This window comes from Rattus norvegicus, chromosome 3, assembly GCF_021556685.1.
Source record: "Rattus norvegicus strain SHRSP/BbbUtx chromosome 3, alternate assembly SHRSP_T2T, whole genome shotgun sequence".
In the NCBI taxonomy this organism is placed as follows: Eukaryota; Metazoa; Chordata; class Mammalia; order Rodentia; family Muridae; genus Rattus; species Rattus norvegicus.
The window spans coordinates 152,647,441-152,668,286 of NC_141536.1; the positions used below are offsets into that span (position 1 = coordinate 152,647,441).

General features: G+C 44.8%; 2 protein-coding genes and 1 long non-coding RNA gene across 6 annotated transcripts; 1 reads left to right on the forward strand and 2 right to left on the reverse strand.

Annotated features, from left to right (window-relative positions):
- Nucleotides 1-2,628: 2,628 nt before the first annotated feature.
- Nucleotides 2,629-3,952, reverse strand: Wfdc12 (WAP four-disulfide core domain 12). 2 transcript variants are annotated; one of them, NM_001413026.1, is made up of 3 exons: nt 3,771-3,952; nt 3,513-3,657; nt 2,629-3,082 (listed from the first exon to the last, which is right to left on the reverse strand). In NM_001413026.1, the coding sequence occupies exons 1-3, from the start codon at nt 3,856-3,858 to the stop codon at nt 3,064-3,066; spliced, it is 252 nt and encodes an 83-aa protein (NP_001399955.1). In that variant the 5' UTR covers nt 3,859-3,952; the 3' UTR covers nt 2,629-3,063. The 2 variants fall into 2 exon arrangements, with proteins under 2 accessions (NP_001399955.1, XP_087509859.1); XM_087653733.1 differs by having other exon boundaries at nt 2,893-3,082; nt 3,513-3,663; nt 3,771-3,949.
- Nucleotides 3,250-12,077, forward strand: LOC108350520 (uncharacterized). 2 transcript variants are annotated; one of them, XR_015684998.1, is made up of 4 exons: nt 3,250-3,689; nt 9,047-9,127; nt 10,800-10,937; nt 11,248-12,077. It is a non-coding gene; the product is annotated as an uncharacterized LOC108350520 (long non-coding RNA). The 2 variants fall into 2 exon arrangements; XR_015684997.1 differs by having other exon boundaries at nt 3,267-3,398.
- A 2,370-nt stretch (nt 12,078-14,447) lies between these two features.
- On the reverse strand, nt 14,448-15,786 carry Wfdc15a (WAP four-disulfide core domain 15A). Of its 2 annotated transcripts, none has more exons than XM_087653732.1 (3): nt 15,605-15,785; nt 15,310-15,468; nt 14,448-14,613 (listed from the first exon to the last, which is right to left on the reverse strand). In XM_087653732.1, exons 1-2 carry the CDS (start codon nt 15,687-15,689, stop codon nt 15,311-15,313), a joined length of 243 nt encoding a protein of 80 aa, XP_087509858.1. In that variant the 5' UTR covers nt 15,690-15,785; the 3' UTR covers nt 14,448-14,613; nt 15,310. The 2 variants fall into 2 exon arrangements, with proteins under 2 accessions (XP_087509858.1, NP_001008869.1); NM_001008869.2 differs by having other exon boundaries at nt 14,478-14,613; nt 15,306-15,468; nt 15,605-15,786.
- Nucleotides 15,787-20,846: the final 5,060 nt, after the last annotated feature.

A 20,846-nucleotide genomic window follows, 5' to 3' on the forward strand; every position in this document is an offset into this window, starting at 1 on the left:
TAATGTGTTGCCACTTCTTTCTTTTAAAAAAAGGTGGGGTTGGGGATTTAGCTCAGTGGTAGAGCGCTTGCCTAGGAAGCACAAGGCCCTGGGTTCGGTCCCCAGCTCCGAAAAAAAGAACCAAAAAAAAAAAAGGTTTATTTATTTTTATTTCATGTATATGCAGGTTTTGCTGGCGTGAATGTAATTCATATGAACACAATGCCTGAGGAGGTCAGAAGAGGACACAGGATTCCCTGGAACTGGAGTTACAGGAGGTTGTGATCCACAACGTAGGGACTCGAAGCTGACTTGAACCCGGGTCTTCTGTATGAACAGGTGCTCTAACTGCTGAGCCATCTCTTCAGACCCAATAATTCAAGTTTCTGGTATTGATTAGCAATCAGAACCTTGTTTAAAAAAACTTCAAGTCATATATGTCATAGAGTGTTGTGATAAAATATCCCGACAAGAAGCAGCTTATGGGAGAAAAGCTTGATTTTTAGCTCACAGTTCCAGTTGACAGTCCATTGTGGGGCAGTCAAGGCATCCATGTGGAAAAGTCAGGGTAGATGTGTGACGCTATATTTGCAGTCAGGAACAGAAGGAAACACATGTGTGCTTTGCTTCCTGGTGCTCAGCTTTATTTCTCCACTCTTACACAGTCCAGGATTCACTGCATAAGGAATAGTGCCGCCCACAGTGGGCTGGGTCTTCTTCCCATATCAGTAATGTAAATAAGACAACTGGCCATAAACATATCCACATGTCAGCCTTACGTAGTAGATAATCACTCCATCACTGAGACGACTCAGATGATTCTAGGTTGTGTCAGATTGACAAGTGAAGTTTACCGTTACAACCATGCTGTTGTTGGGATTTTTTTTTTTGTTCTTTTTTTCATTATTTCTCCTCCTCTTCCTCCTCTTCCTCCTCCTCCCTTTTCTCCTCCTCCCCTGCCTCCTCCCCTTCCTCTTCTTCCTCTTTTTTCTCCCCTTACTTCTCATCTTCTTCCTCCTCCCTTTCATCCTCCTCCTCCTCCTCTTCCTCTTCCTTCTCCTCTTCTCTGACAAGGTTTCTCTGTATAACTGTTGCTGCTCTGGAATTGGCTCCGTAGGATTATAGCTTGTGCCCCACACTCCTTTATTGTTCATCCAGCACTGCTGTAAAATGTTACAGCTTCATGGTGTTTAAATGACTTCTGGTATCCATGAATTTTGCTAGTTTACATTGTTACCTTTTACATAGCAGTCTTTCACTGCCCCATAGGAGCCGGACAATGATTTTTTGTTAAGTTAAAAAAAACCCCAACCCATTGTTTGCTGTAACAATTTTTACCACCACTTCAAAAACATAGAAAAGAACAGCAACCCTTTTTGTGAAGCTCTGTGCATTCCAAACTCAACAGGAACATTTTACATTTCTTCTTGTACACATCCAAACCATTTTCTTTTAATTTCAAAGAATTTTTAAGTAAGCCCAACATATCCTATAGTCTACTTTTAGATATTTTTGTATGGATCATTTAGGTTGAGTGTGGGGATGCGCTCCTACCTAAGGTGTGCAGCTAGCAGGATCCGAGTTACGGGTTAGCCTGGGCTACATAGCAAAACCCTCTATCAACTCTGAAAGGGAAGAATCCAATTTATCATTGTCACACTTAGTCATCTGCCTCTGCATTTGCGTTCTATTTTCCTTATGGTTCTAAAAATGACTTTGTGGGGCTGGAGACATGGCTCGGCAGTTAAGAGCTCATACTGTCCTTACAGAGGACCCACGTTTGATCGCCATCCTCCATGCTGGGTGTTTTGTAACCTCTTTTAACTCCAGACCCAGAAGATCTGATAGCCTCTTCTGTCCTTCATGGGTATCTGCATTTACACACAAACACCTCTACACACACACACACACACACACACACACACACACACACACAGAGAGAGAGAGAGAGAGGGGGGGGGGGAGAGAGAGAGAGAGACATAATTAAAGGTACATCCTTTTTCCCTTTATTCTAGGATAGACATTTTAGCTCATTTCTGCCCCCACCCCTTTTGTTATTTCTGCTTGAGCAAACATGACTGTCTAGTGTGGCTGATAGCCCTTCCTTGTGGTGTCTTTCAGCCTCCTTCATCACTTGAGGAGTGGTCTACGCCTGGCTTACCCATGCTTAATGTTGTTCAGACAGACTGAAGTATTTCAGCCAGGATACCTCGATCCTCCCTCTCCTTCTTCCCTCCTTTCAAAAATAACCCACTGAATCAATTAGTGTGGGGTACCATCCACTGGGGCACTGGCAATCCCCCATGGGCCATACCACTGAGGAAAGCTGACTTTGCTCCCTCTAGTGGCCATCAACTAAAATGGCTCCTCAACTAAGGATTTGTGCAGGTCTTGTGCTGGCTACAACAGTTGCTGTGTGAGCTCGTGAGTACTGCAGCCCTGTCATGTACACAAGACATTATTTGCGGCAATCTCCCAGGGTCTCTGGCTTTTCCTTGATGTTCTCTGAGCTTGGTGGTAGTGGTGGTGAGTGTTATGGGATGCAAGTGTCTCATTTAGGGATAAACAATTCACAACTCCAGGGTCACTTTGTTCTATGCTCTTTGGCCCACTGTAAGGGCATATCTTTTTAAAAAAAATCGCATCATGGACAGACTTATCCTGTTTATTCAGATCTTTAAAAATGTCATTTAATAAAGTTTTATAGTTTTTTTCCCCAAAAAATTTATGTATATTTCCAGAAGCATTTATGTGTGTATGCACACACACTCATATACATGCATATATATGTATATATGTGCACATATATATATGTATGTATATACACATATATAATGTTGAACAAGGACTTTTAAACTATTAAGTTGTGTTAGTCTACTTGGACCAATGTAACAAATTACCACAGACTGAGTGGCCTATAAACAATATTTATTTCTCAGAGTTCTGGAAGCTGGGAAGTCCAAGATCAAGGTGCCCAGGGATTCAGTATCTAGAAAGGCCTGGTTCTGTTTTTTTGTACCTTCTTGCTGTGTCCTTACATAGTGGATGCAGTGCTCTGAGGCCTTTTTTATGAGGTATCACACCTCACTCCTGAGGGCTCCATCTACGAAAGAGGGAAGAGAACCTGCTGAAGAGGAAGCTTATGCTGGGGTCAGGCTGGATGGGTAGGCTGTTCCTTCCTTTGCAAACAAGGACTCTGGGACCAGGTTTCCTATGGTTGTGCCCGTTTCTTCCATACTTTAAGCCTGTGGACCCCTTGGGGCGGTTGCTAGGTTACAGCAAGTTCTAGAGGAGGAAAAGACCATGGGGAGAGCAGTCCTGGGAGGAGGTAAAGCCAAGAGGCTCTCTCCTGACTGCTTGGTGGACGCCTTCACCTTTGTACAGAGGAGAAATTCAGTGTCATTGATCTCTGAGATCCCGTAAGCTCATAACCATCTTTAACTGCCTCTCTGCTCCAAGAACCGCTCCCCCATGCTCTCAGAGATCGAGACAGGGAAGTGGCAGGGCCGTGAGCGGCAGTGGGGGCTACTTACTGTTCCCAGCTGTCTTTCACCGGCTGCACACATTTGAAGCCACAGTGCCAGTAGCAACAAATCTTCTGATCCTTACAGTCGTTGTCATTGTGACACTGGGGATCCTCTCCCCTGATGCAGCGGACATTGTCCGGCGGGCAAACTCCTTTTTCTTTATTTGGTGGAAGAAGGCACAAGGTGAGGGGGTGGGGGGGAAAGGCCCCATCCCTCTCTATCATCTGGGCGCTCCCATCCCATCCCCAGCCGTAGCCAGCTCACCATTTTCAGCGCCTTTGACTCCACCTCCAGTTACCAGAGTAGAGGAAATGAGGAGCACTGTGAGGACCAAGATACTGTTTGGCCACATGCTGATGTGAGGCTGAGGCTGGTTCTGAGGCCGAGGCTGAGGCTGAGGCTGGTGCTGGTGCTGGTGCTGAGGCTGCGGCTGGCTTTCTACTGGTTCTGCTGGGCGTGGAAATGGGCGGGGCTGAAGGTTTGCTGATGACAGGGAAGCCTGAGGTTTCCAAGCCCTGTCAGAAATGTCCACCATTTTGAGGGAGGGACTTGGGGTCCCTCCAAGATCTCCTGTGAGATCCTCTGTTTGCGCAAGAAGTCTCTCCTGAGGCCAGGTTGCCACCGAGACTGTATTATCTTAGGGGAGGAGGAAGGCAGCACCAAGGGTACTCAAGGACACACAGGCTGGCAGTGAGTGGCGGGACCCATTTTCTTCAGATCTGATGTTCACTATCGAGCCCTCTTTCTGTGTGTCCCCCTCTATACAGAGGCCTTCGCTTCTTCCTGTCGTATCTGGACTGGTCCCCAGTCTTCTTCTCACCCCAAGGAAGGCTCTGCCACACCCAGTTCAAAACTCTGTCCTTATGTGATCCAAACTGCGCCACCCTAGAACTTTGATTATTTTACAGTCTACTTTTAATGACGGTTCTTAAATGTTTTAACCTCCCTTCTAGCCCATCACCCACGAGAGGTAGGGGTAAAGAAAGGGTACTGGGGAAGCGGACCTGTTTAGAAAGGGTTCTTGGGAGCGAATCCTATCTGCATTGTCAGGAAATCAGCGGTTCAGTTCACGGGGGTCACCAGCAGCAGTTCAGTCCTCTCCCAAACTCTTCATGGATACACCAGCAGGCAAGTTCGGTAGAGTCCGGATAGCAAACACAGAGCAGCAGCGGGGGCGCTCCCTAGCAGAGACGGCCAGGCCTCAGCCTTGGAGGAGGACCAGGAGTAACAAAAGGAGTTCTCTGCTGTGTTTCTCTCAGCGAAGCAAAGGTTAGCGAAGATCAGAAAAGGTGCATGACCACCAAGCGTTTAGCTATGCAAGCAAGCCAAGCTCCTCCCATTGCCGGTTGAGTCCTCCTCATACTCCCTCCAAACATCATGTGTCCTCCGTTGGTCTTACTCACCTCAGCGTTTGTCTGTCTCAGGACATGTGTCTGTCTCAGCTGACACCGCTCTGCCAATCAGCCTGAGTCCGCTGAGGCAGCCAGAAGCTGAAACAAGCCACAACAAATGCCACCGGAAGTTTTTTCCGCTGCGTTTTCTCTCTATGGAGTCCCGACAAATGGAGCTCAACTACACAATATAAGATGGACCAGGGGCTGGGGATTTAGCTCAGTGGTAGAGCGCTTACCTAGGAAGCACAAGGCCCTGGGTTCGGTCCCCAGCTCCGAAAAAAAGAACCAAAAAAAAAAAAAAAAAAAAAAGATGGACCAATACCTGTGTGTCATCAGCAAAGACTCTTTCATCACGTGTCCTTTCTCCCGTGTCTGCTTCAGCAGAGTGTTTCTACGTGAGCCTGCCTTAGCCTTTCACCTGTGTGCACTTCAAGAAAATACTCCTTCACATCTTACCCAGCAAAACACCGTCCAACCCAACTGACTTTCCAAAGAACCCTTAAGTTTCCCCTTCATTACCCTAGCACACCATAGGTGGAAGCAGACCTAGGCCCCTCACTAGTTGTGTGACTGAAGGCTTTTCCTTCCTAAAATTCACTGTCCTCATTCATAAAATGGGTTTCCCTATTTTATCCCATTGACAGGAATTATGTTTATTTCCTGAAATGCAGCCCCCCAACCCATTCAGCATCTCCAGCTCTCACATCTTGGATTCCCGGTGGCCTCCCTTCCCTTCAGAATTAGAACTCCATTACAGACTCCTGGATTGAGGAACTTTTGAGAAGGAAGCCTACTGGAGAGGACAAAGAAATAAAAGGTTAACAAAAAGAAAAGACGAGAAAAGAGAGTGCTTTTGAGGAAGTCCTTTCTTCCACCAGCATTTCCCCAAGGTCAGCCCAGGATTCCTTACTCATGGTTGGGCTACCGTGCCTAAAATGTACCTCTCTGCCTCAGCTGCTGTGAGCCAGTTTCCTTGAATTTGCTACCTGGAGTTTCGAGTAAGGTTTGAATTTGAGAATGGGGTGAGTCTACTTCCTGGAGTATAAAAGAGACTGATTTGAGATCAACTAAAGAGAGGGAGGATCCTTCCATCTGGCTCCCTACTGGGCTGTGAGTCTTGGCTCCCTAGTCCGTTTGTCCCAGAACTGAAGTCTGGTGACTTGCTGAGCAAATCCATGATGTCGGTGTCTGCTGGCTGCTCCCGTCTCCTTATTATTATTCCTAATGATGGTGGTTTGAACAGGCTTGACCCAGGGAGTGGCACTATTAGGAGATATGGCCTTGTGGGAAGAAGTGTGCCACTGTAGGGGTGGGCTTTGAGACCCTTTTCCTAGCCACCTGGAAGACAGGCCTCTCCTGGCTGCAGAACTCTTGGCTCCTCCAGCACCATGTCTGCCCTTACGCGGCCATGCTTCCTGCCATGATGGTAATGGACTGAAGCTCTGAAAGTGTAAGCCAGCCCCAGTTAAGTTGTCTTTTACGAGTTGCCTTGGTCATGGGGTCTCTTCACAGCAGTGGAAACCCTAACTAAGACACTAACTTTCAAAGTACGCAGAAAAACATTAAAAACCAGGTCGGTGGTACTCATATACACTCAGATACCTATGTTGGAATGAACGACTAGTAACAGCGTGGGGTATCTAGATCAGTGGTTGTTGAAACATTTAAAACGAATGGCCGGCAAAACCATCCAATGGAAAAAAGATAGCATTTTCAGCAAATGGTGCTGGTTCAACTGGAGGTCAACATGCAGAAGAATGCAGATCGAGCCATGCTTATCACCCTGTACAAAGCTTAAGTCCAAGTGGATCAAGGACCTCCACATCAAACCAGACACACTCAAACTAATAGAAGAAAAACTAGGGAAGCATCTGGAACACATGGGCACTTGAAAAAATTTCCTGAACAAAACACCAATGGCTTATGCTCTAAGATCAAGAATCGACAAATGGGATCTCATAAAACTGCAAAGCTTCTGTAAGGCAAAGGACACTGTGGTTAGGACAAAACGGCAACCAACAGATTGGGAAAAGATCTTTACCAATCCTACAACAGATAGAGGCCTTATATCCAAAATATACAAAGAACTCAAGAAGTTAGACCGCAGGGAGACAAATAACCCTATTAAAAAATGGGGTTCAGAGCTAAACAAAGAATTCACAGCTGAGGAATGCCGAATGGCTGAGAAACACCTAAATAAATGTTCAACATCTTTAGTCATAAGGGAAATGCAAATCAAAACAACCCTGAGATTTCACCTCACACCAGTGAGAATGGCTAAGATCAAAAACTCAGGTGACAGCAGATGCTGGCGAGGATGTGGAGAAAGAGGAACACTCCTCCATTGTTGGTGGGATTGCAGACTGGTAAAACCATTCTGGAAATCAGTCTGGAGGTTCCTCAGAAAATTGGACATTGAACTGCCTGAGGATCCAGCTATACCTCTCTTGGGCATATACCCAAAAGATGCCTCAACATATAAAAGAGACACGTGCTCCACTATGTTCATCGCAGCCTTATTTATAATAGCCAGAAACTGGAAAGAACCCAGATGCCCTTCAACAGGGGAATGGATACAAAAAATGTGGTACATCTACACAATGGAATATTACTCAGCTATCAAAAACAACGAGATTATGAAATTCGTAGGCAAATGGTTGGAACTGGAAAATATCATCCTGAGTGAGCTAACCAAATCACAGAAAGACATACATGGTATGCACTCATTGATAAGTGGCTATTAGCCCAAATGCTTGAATTACCCTAGATCCCTAGAACAAACGAAACTCAAGACGGATGATCAAAATGTGAATGCTTCACTCCTTCTTTAAATGAGGAAAAAGAACACCCTTGGCAGGGAAGGGAGAGGCAAAGATTAAAACAGAGACTGAAGGAACACCCATTCAGAGCCTGCCCCACATGTGGCCCATACATATACAGCCACCCAATTAGACAAGATGGATGAAGCAAAGAAGTGCAGACTGACAGGAGCCGGATGTAAATCGCTCCTGAGAGACACAGCCAGAAAACAGCAAATACAGAGGCGAATGCCAACAGCAAACCACTGAACTGAGAATAGGACCCCCGTTGAAGGAATCAGAGAAAGAACTGGAAGAGCTTGAAGGGGCTCGAGACCCCATATGTACAACAATGTCAAGCAACCAGAGCTTCCAGGGACTAAGTCACTACCTAAAGACTATACATGGACTGACCCTGGACTCTGACCTCATAGGTAGCAATGAATATCCTAGTAAGAGCACCAGTGGAAGGGGAAGCCCTGGGTCCTGCTAAGACTGAACCCCCAGTGGACTAGACTGTGGGGGGGAGGGCGGCAATGGGGGGAGGGTTGGGAGGGGAACACCCATAAGGAAGGGGAGGAGGGAGGGGGGTGTTTGCCCGGATACCGGGAAAGGGAATAACACTCGAAATATATATAAAAAATACTCAAGTTAATAAAAAAAAAAAAAAACAAGAAAACGAATGGCCGGACATATTCCTCTAGGCTTAACAATATACACTATGCAAATTTTATAATGAAAGTACCCAACATACAAAACGGTGATCATATCTTAGGAAGCCGGTGATAAATGCTACGGGGACCAATACTATATATTTGCTTTTCTCTCTCCAAGGTATATTTGTAGCTAACTTTTGATGCAATTTCTTAAAAAGAAAAAAAAAACAACAAACAAGCAAACACCAGCCCAAGTTTACTATGGAGCAAGTTGCACAGAGAAAAGAACGCAAGTAAAGCCTTTACCCTTCGAAAACTGCAGCTCTAAGCCTAGATTTTATAAAGGCATTTTTTTTTTTGTAGTTGTTTTTGTTTCTTGAGACAGGGTTTCTCTACAGAGCCCTGCCTCTTCTGGGTATTTGCTATGTAAACCAGGCTGGCCTTGAACTCATAGAGATCCCTTGCTTCTGCCTCCCAAGTGCTGATATTAAAGGTGTACACCTCCATGCCGAGCATCTTATAATAACTTAGTAGAGCATGGTGAAGCCTAACAGATCAGAACTAACAGGCCACTGCTGCTCTAAGAGGTTGCCCTCTGCCTCAGACTTTCTGCTAATCATTCTCATGTTTTTACTTCCTTATGTTTACGTCCTTGGTGGACGTGGATGTTGTCAAACCCTGTGTCTTCTGAGGCTTGGATGGATGGTCACAAGGTGGAGTGAAGGCACTCTTGGGACTACATGTTACATCAGAGGTCATCTTCCTCTCTCTAGGTAACTCTCTGGTCTTGGTTTGAAAGAGCGATCTGCATTTGTCACTCTGACCGTTCCTCCCATTTTTGTGGAAGTGAGGTGACTCTAAATGGAACTGGGAAGCTGGGCACGGAGGTGCAGGCTTACACTCAGGAGGTAGAGGGAGGAAGCTCAGTGGTTGGAGGCTAGCCTGGACTACATAGTGAGACCCCTCCCATCTAACACTATCAGAAGCAACAATGCTCCTTGACGCCCCCCTCCCCAATCAAAAGGAGCATATTCTGTGTGCGTGGCCCTCCCGACACAGCCTAGCACATTCTGTGTGCATGGAACACATTTTTGTAGTTACAGCTAAATAATACTTTAGTTTTGTGTATAGCATTCTGGAAAAAGCAAAGTGGCCAGAACAGAGACGGTGTCCCCTGGACCAGTGGTGCTCAGGGGACGAGAGGAGAATGCTACTATAACGGAAAACAAAACCCCCAAACCAAAAAAGTGGCGGAGACGTTCTAGGAAAGCACTGTTGTATCCTGGTTGTGTTTCTCACCACACAAATCTATGTGTTGGCTAAAATTTATACCACTAGACAGAAAATAAATGCATTTTACTGAATATACATGTTAGTCAAGGTCCTCCAGAGGCACAAACAAAACCAGTAGATTTTGGGGGTGGGGCTTTAAGGAGGTGGCTCATGTGGCTGTAGGGGGCACGGCAAGTGCAGGGGTTGTGGGGTCAGGATCACAAGTGAACAGTTTAGCTAAGATCAGATGTCGAGCTGTTGGATTAGAAGTGTGTGGGGTGGGGCTGGGGATTTAGCTCAGTGGTAGAGGGCTTGCCTAGCAAGCACAAGGCCCTGGGTTCGGTCCCCAGCTCCGAAAAAAAGAAAAAAAAAAAAAAGAAGTGTGTGGGGGGATGGGCTGGAAACCCAGATAGGAATTATGTCTTGAGAATTCTTTACTCTTCCAGAAACTTCCATCGTCCTCATAATGTTCTTAATTGATTGGATGAGGCCTATTCACACTGTAGTGGGATTCTCTTTTCTGCGTCTTTCCAGTTTCTGACCCCACTCAGGCTCTCTCTCATGCACAAAGGCTAGTAGTGTATGTGTGGTGGGGTGTGTGTGTGTCCCTACTTGTGTGTGTGTGTGTGTGTGTGTAAGTATGTGTTGAGGGAGCAGAGATAAAGTGTTAGGGAGGGAAGAAAGGGACGTCAGCCTCCAGAAGACACTTGGGTCAGCTCCTCCTGCCCACTGCTGCTTACCCCAATATCAACTGAACTTTCTCTCTCTCTCACACACATACCCTTGAGCTGAAAGGTTTTCAGGTGAAGTGTTCTGAGAGCCTGAAATAAACAACTGTGAAGAAGACAAGAAGAATGGACGGTGTTAAAGAGAGCTTGGGAGACCCTCCCAAGAAGGGAGTTGTGACTGGAGGTTTCCACGCTGTGTTAGGAAAATGGTTGCAATGGGCTTAGTCTACTTGAGGTATTCAGGTCAGCTTTTCCTTCGGCCGAGGGGAGGGACTGACTGGTTTCAAAATGACTGGTCTCTATAAGAAAGTCCAAGGGTGTGACATTATTTACTGTAATTACTTCAACTCAGGCATGTTAAGGAATAGTTTATATATTTGGGAAAGGCCATATTATATGTCATTTTAGTCAAAGAGAGGATAATTCTGGAAAATTCTATCTACAGCCAATCCTAGGGATGACATCCCCACCTCCGAAATGGGTTCGCTGTGTGCCAAGCATACTGGTAGGAAGGGTTTTGTTCCTGGAATTCGGGAAGGCTGCCCAGTTTGCTGAAGTGAGCAGAAAGTCTTCACAGGGTGAGGTAACTTGTCCCCATTTAATAGTAATTATTTATTGGCTCACAGTGTCATTGTGCTAGTGACTACAGCAGCTGTAATTCAACAACAAAAATCACCTTGCTGTGCTGTACTTCATATGGCAGGCAGTCCAATAAAAACCCACATTTACTGCTCTGGAGTTTAAAGTGCCCATGTCCTATCAGCAAGGAGAAAGAATAACTCTTTGGACAGCTTCCTTCCCGCAGAGAAGAGCTGACATTGACACACAGCAGAGGACTGTTGGGGTTTCTTTTATTTTTAAGAAAGTATTATTTTATTCCTGTGTTTTGCCAGCATCTACATCTTTGCACCATGTGCGTGTCTGGTGCCTGAGGAGTCCCAGAAGAGGACACTGGATCCCCTGGAGCTGGGCTTACAGATCATTGTGAGCCACCCCGTGAATGCAGGGAATAGAACCTGGGACCTCTGGAGGAGCTGCCGCTGCTCTTAACCACCGTGCTATTTCTCCACATCCTCTTCTATCTTTGTCAGTCAATGTTACCATCAAACGGAGATGAGACCCAGTTTCACTAAGAACACTAAGCCCAATGCTCCCATCAGGTGTAAATGACTAAATCTGTACATAAAACTTTACACCTTGTGATGGTTAGATCACAAAGTAGGCGCCCCGAGATGGCGGTGCAGACCTAAGACGGCTCCCTGAGCCTACCTGGGGCAGATGGCCACGAGTAAATAGAAACTTAACCACCAGCATTTCTCAGAAACCCTGTGACTCAGGGATTTTGGCTTTCAGATAACTGCAATTTCCAAGGTCCCCCTCCCCTAAATGGCCACCTACCACAGGCAAAAGGACATTTGATACTCATAAAGTGGCCTCATTGCAATCAGGCACAGACCCTTTCCAGTAGGCTTGACCTGGGGATCTTGTTCTATCCAAGATAGGAAAAAAAAAATGTGAGAGGGAAGGATCTGCTCTTAAGCCTTCAGAAGCCCTGCAAAGCCTACCCGTTCTCCTGGCCGGGCTGCTTGCTGTTCACTACCTTTGTGAGACAGCTCAGCAGTTGTTTCTCCAATAAACTTTTTCTTCCCCCGTGCACAGAGTTGTCTTGCTACACTTGCTCACGGTGACTGTGCGACTATTGTGAGGCAACTGAAAACATGGCGTTGACAGATGGGTTCCCTCAAACTTTACCCCCTTGCACTTGTTAACAAAAAATTTAGTAGGCTGTGGGGAACCATGGAGTTGGCTGGGCCTAGCTGCCTGAGAGGCGCGTGTGTCATAGGTTTTTCAGGTTAAGAGTCTACTACTCTTGGGACGCAACGTGCCTTCCAGTTTCCGAGAGACTGAGGCACTTCCTCAGGCACCAAAGCATCCTGTGCTTCACCGTATGTTCTCTTGGAAGTCAAGGAGGCACGGAAGCTTGGCAGAACACCTGGTCTTGGACATTAGTCTGTGTACCCCGTATAACCCGCAAAGGTCACCGTCTCCTGGGAGCGACAGCTGTACTGATCCTGGTAATTGCCATTCTACTGCCTAAAATGTCTGATTGCTCCCGATAAAGCTGTCACAGCCTCTGCTGTGCTATAGCCCGCTCCAACCAATCCCAATTTAATCCCTCACGGCCATATTGGGTGACCTTGTCCAGTAAGTAAGCACAGACACTTACAGGTGGCACCAAGAACAGGGGCCTAAAATATAGGAATTAAAAAAAAGAAAGAAAGAGGGGCTGGGGATTTAGCTCAGTGGTAGAGCGCTTGCCTGGGAAGTGCAAGGCCCTGGGTTCGGTCCCCAGCTCCGAAAAAAAGAACCAAAAAAAAAAAAAAAAAAAAAAGAAAGAAAGAAAAATGGGGAAACAGGTTAAAAGCAGAGGGACTCCTGAGAATTGTGTATACAAGTACAATGAGGCAGAAGGGCAAAAGGATGGGACACGCAGGGCCAGAGACAGCAAAGCTGCTGGAGAAAAGAGTTAAACCAGGCACCATCAGTTCACCGAAATCCTGGAGTTCATCATTAGTGAACGTTAGCTTCTTTCCCTGATGAGGGATCTCTGGATCCCAGAACTTGGTCTGCGTTGGGGAGAACAATTCAGGGAGAATTAGATGCCAGGGAGACCAGAAAGAAAACTTCCTAATGATGCTTTCCAGCTTTGAAGAGAAATAAAAAGAGTGATAGATAAAAGTACCACAGTTAAAAATTAAAAATATGGGTGATCAGGAGAAAGCAGAATACTGGAAATAAAAAAAAAAAGTGGAAGTCATATTATCTAGCGCCTCTCTGTGTGCCGAGGTTGAGGGGTTTCTTCCTCATTGCTGATCTCGCTCCTGGACCTCCAGCTCCAACTCCCTCTGCTCCCAACCCTGCCCACCAAGCGCAGGTCCTGACAACATGGAAACTTTTTTTTTTGTTACTTTGCTTCATTTATTTCTGAGGTTGTTGGGGAGGTTTCTCACACTCTATGAGGGAATTAACTCCTTTTTGATTCAGGGTACAGGTCTCCATGGATCCCCAGAGGTGGGAAAAGATGTGGAAGGATTTTCTCTTTTATCGTTGAATAAAATGCCTGATCCTAATAACTGCGGGCAAACAGTTAGAAACTATATACCTATCTCTTTAAGACTCTAAGGCTCTTAAGTGGGCTTGTGCTCAGTAAACACCAATTGCTCCTTCCTTTTGCATGGTCTGTTTTGGGGGAAGATTTCCTTCTCTCTGACTGGAGAATTTTAGCAAAAAAATCTTACTTGTAGTGACTATTCACTATGGAAGACAGATTATTCAGAAAGATGTCAGGACCCAAGCTATAAGAAATCAACAAAATAGGGTGTCCACAAATTTGCAAAATGTTAACAGAAGAAGGCATGTAAAGCGATGCTCTATGAGAGATCAGGTATCCTGCTGTGGCTTATGGGAAATCGGTGCTTTGGGCTTTGCAAAAACAGCATGAGTGACTAGGTTCTAAAAAAGAAAAAGACAGAGGAACTCTCTAAGATTAGACAGGGTCTGGATGAGCTGTTTTTCGCCTTTGTAGGAAGTCAATCTCCTGATGGTTGATAGAGAGGCAGGGATATCTACTGTTAAACAACTGACATGTCAAACAGCCACAGCATAGCAGACTGCCATGGTTCTTTTAGGGGGGAAAAAGGGAGATATTAATGATTACATCTGCCTCTGTGATGCTATACTCAAATGCCTTTCCAAGTTGGACATATTGTGAGGTAGGGACCCTTTAAGTGGTATGACCTGGTGGCAGTTGATTAGACCAGATGAGTAACACCTTCAGAAACAGTCAATGTGTATCTGGCAGAACTGGAATTATTCCTTTGGGATAAGCTGGTGCCGCCATTTTTTCCCCCGTGTGTAGTGCTCTTGACTTTCACATGTGTTGCCACCGCTGTGTGATATCATTCACCTAGAAGCCCTAAGTAGAGCTGAGAACAACTGACAGTACATTACTGTGCCTCCAGAACTGTAAGAGAGATAAACCTCTTTTCTATATAAAGTATCTAGCTTCAAGCAGTTGGCTACGGCACCAGAGAACAGTTATTACATAGGGATGTATTTATTTGTTTCGCTTTAATACTAATACACATTTAATTCACCAATAAGAGGGGTCTGTGAGACAGAAGAACTCAAGGTCAGCCATCCAAGTTGGAGCCAATGTCATTGTATTTTTCCCAGCCGTGGTTAAGAAAGGTTTCCATCTAGGAAGAGAAGGATCAGAGACAGGAACACTTGTAAGCTGTTCCGGGGACATGGTTTGGGAACCCACTGCCACCATGGCCTGAATCGCACTCGGATTTAGTTCTCTCTGGAGAACTGAGCTATGCTGTCTGTCAAAGAGTTAGGGATCTAAGGCTGGAGGATTCTGGGCAATTCAGCGATAGTATTATGATCCCTTACTCTTTGTCTTTTTTCCCCCAGAGCTGAGGACCAAACCCAGGGCCTTGCGCTTGCTAAGCAATCGTTCTACCACTGAGCTAAATCCCCAACCCCCTTACTCTTCAACTGAAATGTGAAGTTCAATAAACTGAGAAATGGGGCCATTAAAAATGGCAAAAAAAATTAGTAATAGTTGGGTGGCTTGGCAATGATGCTGAAGAAAGGTCCCATTATACAGGGAAGTCTGGTGCCCATCTCAAGCAGGGTATCCCAGGCTGACCTCAGACGTCCAACATGGTCAGGGATCACACGGGATTCATAATCCTTTGGTCTCAACCTCTCAAACTCTAGGATTACAAGGTGTGGGCCACCGTTTCTTGCTTGAGTGTTTATAGGCAACCCCCAACTTAAAAGCTCTGACTACCGTGATTTCCATGGGTGCTGGGCACTCTGCGCTCTCTAAACAGACAAGATGGATCCAAAGGCAGGTTTCTGAGGCTGGTCTGGGGCCCACTCACTTCAAGTCAAAGATGTCCAAGGTTCCACACACCGCATCTGACAGTAGTAGAAACAGCACTTTTTGGTGCCCTTGCACCCACTATCACGGTTGCATAAAGGTAACAGGACAAACGGGCAGTTAAGAAGAAACTCCGGGCAGTACCCTTGTTTGGGTGTAACTGCAAAAAAAAAATGCCCCTGAGTGAATAGGAAACACTGGTGGGACCACTCCGAGGACCAGCTAGCTGGTTCCACAAAATTCTCAGAGGAAAACTCTTCCCCTACCCCAGTTCCCCCAGGACCACTCTACATCACCTCCTTTCCTAGTTACGCTAAGCCGCACCATGCTAAGGCAAAGGAGGGTGGTTGTTGTGAACTGTAGGAGGCTGTTTGGCTTCATCTCTTCAGAGTATTGACTGTCCTGTGACCATGGAGCAAGGACGACTGGATCAGCTCTGGGCTGCGGATAACCAGCAAGGGAAGCTGAGGTCGCAGGTCAGGAAAGCGGAAGTGAGTCAACCCGAACAGGAAGGACTTAGCTGGTTCCTTTCAAGCCCCACCCCTACCCCTTTTTTCCTAGGGGAAGGGAGAAAATATCTTCTTCTTAGGGTCTAGCAGGGAGAGTCTGGCACTTTCTAGTTTATACATTATGCTATGCTGTAGGTTCAGGTACCAAGAGAATTGTTCAGAGGCCATGTGCCCGGGCTAGCCAACAACTTACTCTTTATCACGTAGCCAAAGAGAGAGGCGGGGGAGGGGGGGAGGGAGGGGGAAAGGAAGGGGGGGGGGAGAGAGAGAGAGAGAGAGAGAGAGAGAGAGAGAGAGAGAGAGAGAGAGAGAGAGAGAGAGAAACACCGTTTCTCCAAATAGGGTTCAGGTATTGGTGCACAGGAGGCTTAACTTTTGGCACATTAATGTTTAAATGCAGACGTTTTAGGAGAAAGAGATCCCTGCAAGGAGCCCACGCTTGCAAAAGCCTGTGAAAATGGTCCGTACAAAACACTGTACAAAGCCACTTGCTAGGTCTGGACTCCAAAGTAACCACTGGACATAAGACCACCCTAAAAACTCATTGAATAAGGCTATAACCTTAGTACCCTTCCACCAGATCAGATCGACTTTAATTTATGGATAAATTGCCTTTCTTGTTAGCTGTGGCTGCATAGGCACCCGGTGCCTATGGGGACTTACTCTACCAAGAGTCGTGGCTGCACCAAAAATGCCTACATCGGAACAAGAAGACAGGGGACATCTTGGCGGCTAGAGGGACTCCTCTTCCCAAGATTTCTCCACCCACATGATGCCATCTCGCCCCTGAACTAACCTGGAGTTCACACTGCAGCTCCGGATGGAAACCTAGTTCCCAGTCACCTCTGGGTTGTCTTATTACAACCGTCTCAGGCCACACCCCCAAATCACGTGGTTTTTCTTTGTTCTGTGGCCTGGCCAAAGCACACTATGAACAATGAGACACCAGAAGGGCACCTTTGATTTTACTGTATTTTGTGACTTATACAATTTTTACAAACAGCTACAGTGTACTCATACACATCAAATAAATAATATTTTTAAAAAAGATTTATTTTAAACTTTTCGTAAGTGGTAGGTATACTTGTGAAATGGTAACTAAGTCTGTGATTTAACCTGGCATGATTCTGAGTTGTCCAGTCCTCCATCCAAGCTTACACATGAGTGTAAAGAGTTCAGGTTTCAGCCAGTCAGAATGCAGAGCAGACTACATGGGTAATGACTTTGACAGACTCCTTGAGGTTACATAACAAACAGATGAGAATTCGGTGGTTTTTCTTAACAGATTACAAGAGGCCATAAATCAGTACCCTTGCCCTGACCCAGCCTTTCCAGCCCGAGCTGCAGTACTGGCCTCTCATTTTATTTCTCAACCGGCTTCAGACTTTAGGGAAAAACAAAACAGCTGAAAAAGGCTGAGGATGGTCCCCAACTCCCTCCGCCCCCGCCACCAGCCCCACCCCCTGCATAGGAGTTGGTAGAAATGGCTGTGAAGGTCTTTAAACGCCCAAGAGGAGGTGGCCAAGTCTTCCCAATGGTCTTGGCTATAGCAGAAGGCTATGCCTCAGGCCCAAGCCTTGACAGCTGACCTGTAGGCTTAGATATTTTTTCTTTCTTTTTTTTTTTTTTTTTGGTTCTTTTTTTTTTTTTTTTCGGAGCTGGGGACCGAACCCAGGGCCTTGCGCTTCCTAGGTAAGCACTCTACCACTGAGCTAAATCCCCGGCCCCTTTAGATATTTTTTCAAAACCTACATTTAATTAGAGTTCTTAAATGCTTTAACCTCCCTTCTAGCACACCACCCACCAGAGGTAGTGGGAAGGAAAGGTTAATAAGGCAAAGAAAGATGTGGACCTGCTTAGAAACAGTTCTTTGAAGCAAACCCAATCTTCATTGTCAGATCAGCAGTTCAGTTCACTTAAATCAGCAGTGGTAGCTCGACCCATGATCCAGAAGAAACCCCAAGGCTCTGCCAATTGACCTGAATCCGAGGAAGTGGCTATGAAGTCACGTCAAATGATGACCAGCAAAGAATGGTAAGGCATACCAATCCCACCCAGCATTGTCCACTGTCTGTTGGGTTATATTTATATCCTTTCTAAGTATCTGCTCTAGCAAAAAAAAAAAAAAAATCACATGCCTCTTTTCCAAGCTGCTTCCAGCAAAATATCATGTGCCTGTTCTTAGCAAAACATCCTCTCACGTGTCTGCTTCAGCAAAAACATAAGACAGTTTCCAGTAAAACTTCACAAGCTACAACTGAGTCTCCACAGAAACCAGAAATTTCCACTTCACTGCCCTAAGGCCAACGGTATTCCTGCACAGAGAACAAAGGAACATGTGCCAGGCCCCACCCAACCAGGGTTCAGCCTAAGTCAGCTCTGCCAGGAGTCTGGTTTTGCTGTGGCCAGGAAGGCTACTGGTCCCTCATCTGTCCTAATTCCTATCCACCAAGGAAGCCATGCCCTGCCTTCAGGAAACCTGGCCATTGGAAATCACAATTCCCCTATGTGGACTCATCCTCTGTGCCAAACCACTAACAATGGCAAATCAGACCCTCCCAGTCTTCAAGCTCCTTGGCCTGGCTGAGGACTGACGGTACCAGGCTCAGTGGCCCCCCTCATCCTCACTGAGCCCAGGTAATGCTCCAGGTAGTAAGTTCATTGCTTTCCTGATGAACATGGGGGCTACCTTCTCTGTTTTAACATCTCACTTGGGTTCTAGGGCCCCATTGCTAATTTCTGTCACAGCAGTGGACCAACCCCCCTCCTCTCCATCTAAAACCCTGCCACTTTCCTGCTTTCTTGCAGGAAAATTCTTCTTACACTTTTCTGGTCATGTCTGCCTGGTGCCTTTAATTGTCCATGATATTCTCAAGCCTATGCTGTAAACTTTTATCTAGGGATTTGTAAGTTGCTCACTGGGTATGGTTTAAAAATCTGTATAATCTGCAACAAGATTTGGCTTTAAACTTATAACAAAACTTATAACCTACAAAAGGCTTATAATTAAAAATCTGTACATGAATATATATGTGCATATATGTATGTAAACTTGGGTTTGACTCTCCATATATGTGCATATAACTTGAATGAAAATCATTAAAATATATAGATATAAATATATTTACTAGGAAAATAAATGTTTTTAAATAACAACCATATGGCTCTCCTTTATCTTGACTAGTAACCTAACCAGGATATAAGCAACCACATGGCTTGCAACCTCTTGTATGATTTCACCATCTTAAGATGACCACATGGTATTCTATCTCCCTTAGATGTATAAAGTAACAACAAGTCTCAAATATTTTAGATTGGTATGGATTTTTGTAAGATGAAGATAGAAATTCAAGGTTATATGTGCTACAACATACTATACATAAGGATGAAGTTTTTTTTTTTTTTTTTAAGGATGAAGTTTTAAGATTATAAAGGTCTATTCAAATTAACAAAAACTAATTTAAGAAGTATGTATATATACATATATATATGTATGTATGTGTGCATACAAATAAGTAGCAATGTATGCTTAATAAATTAGTTAATAATAATCAAGATCTTTAAACTCCTAAGATCTAATGAGGTTCACAATAATATTTGTCTAGCTTTTTGGTCTTTTAAGCATTAGCTGTTTGGATAAAATAAGCTATGCAGAAAACTACAATGGTATATAGTGGTGTGTGTAGTATGATCAGTAAGGTTGCCAGTCTCTCTGTGGACTGTATCTATGACTAAATGTTTTATTTTGATACTGGAAGAGCTTCAGTTCAAAATCCTGATTTTAAGACTCAAACCTAACAGGACTAAACCTAAAGTCCTTGTCTTACGAAAGCTTCTAAATTATTGTAAATTGTTAAGGATAACTAAGAAGTGTGAGTTAATAGTTAATAACCTTATGAATGATCAAACTCTTTAATATGTTCAAAACTATATTTGTAGTCCCACTAATGATAGATGCAATTAATTACAGGAATAAACTTTATTTAACCTCCAGTACATGTTTTTAAAGTTAAACAAAAATAATTATAAGCAGGCAAAGTGTGCTTTAGATAGACATATAGTCCTTAAACACTTCAGAGATCTGCAGAATATGGCATTTAAAATGTTTAATAAAAACACTTATTGTGATAGACATGCCTAATCTCCCCCAGAGAAGATGGGAACAGAAGAACCACCACATGAAGCTTGCTTTACATGTAGAAAAGCTGGCCATTGAGCTTGTAGACTGCCCTTTGCCTCAACTGCTGACAGCACACTGTTCAAACTATGGACAGGCAGGGCACTGTAGAGCTGACTCACTTACTTTGTCTAGACAAAAGTAGGACAGTCCTTCCAAAATTCCTGCTTCTCTGTCAAATCGTATGGGCCTGGCAGTTGAAGAAAGATGCCCTGCCAAGCACAGAGGAACATTGCGTGATTGTCCAGGTAATTTTTAATAGACTCAGAAGCTACTCAGTCTGCTCTTAGAGCTTACTCAGGTGAAATTTATCCTTCTCAGGTCTTTGATGGGTTTGAAGACTAGACTAATGAAAGATTTAACAACGTAACAGCAGAAACCAAGGTTTCAGATGCCTTCTCAGTCCTCTCCATGTGTGAAAATCAGACTTCAAGCCTCACTCTCCTGGAGCTGCCAGACTAAGTCTGGACACAGGCTACCTTGTTACCAGACTTAAAAAACAGGTTTCAAAGTAACTTTTTTTTTTTTTTTTGCCAGTCCTTTATCTAAAGGAACTTACTTTACAGGGACTGCTCCCAGTAATCCACCTGTGTTTCATGGTAAATAACTGGATAGAAAAAAAAGATGTAAAACTTAAGTAAGGACTGAGGATACAGCAGCTTAAGTTTTGAGGTTCTAAGAAAGTGCTTTAGGATGTAAGAAGGTGTTTTAAAGTTGGCGAATCCAAGTTATAAAGGTTGGAGAACATGAAAGCTTAAATGGTGATAAGAAAGTGATTTAAGACATAGGCGAATGCCATCAGCAAACCACTGAACTGAGAACGGGATCCCCATTGAAGGAATCAGAGAAAGG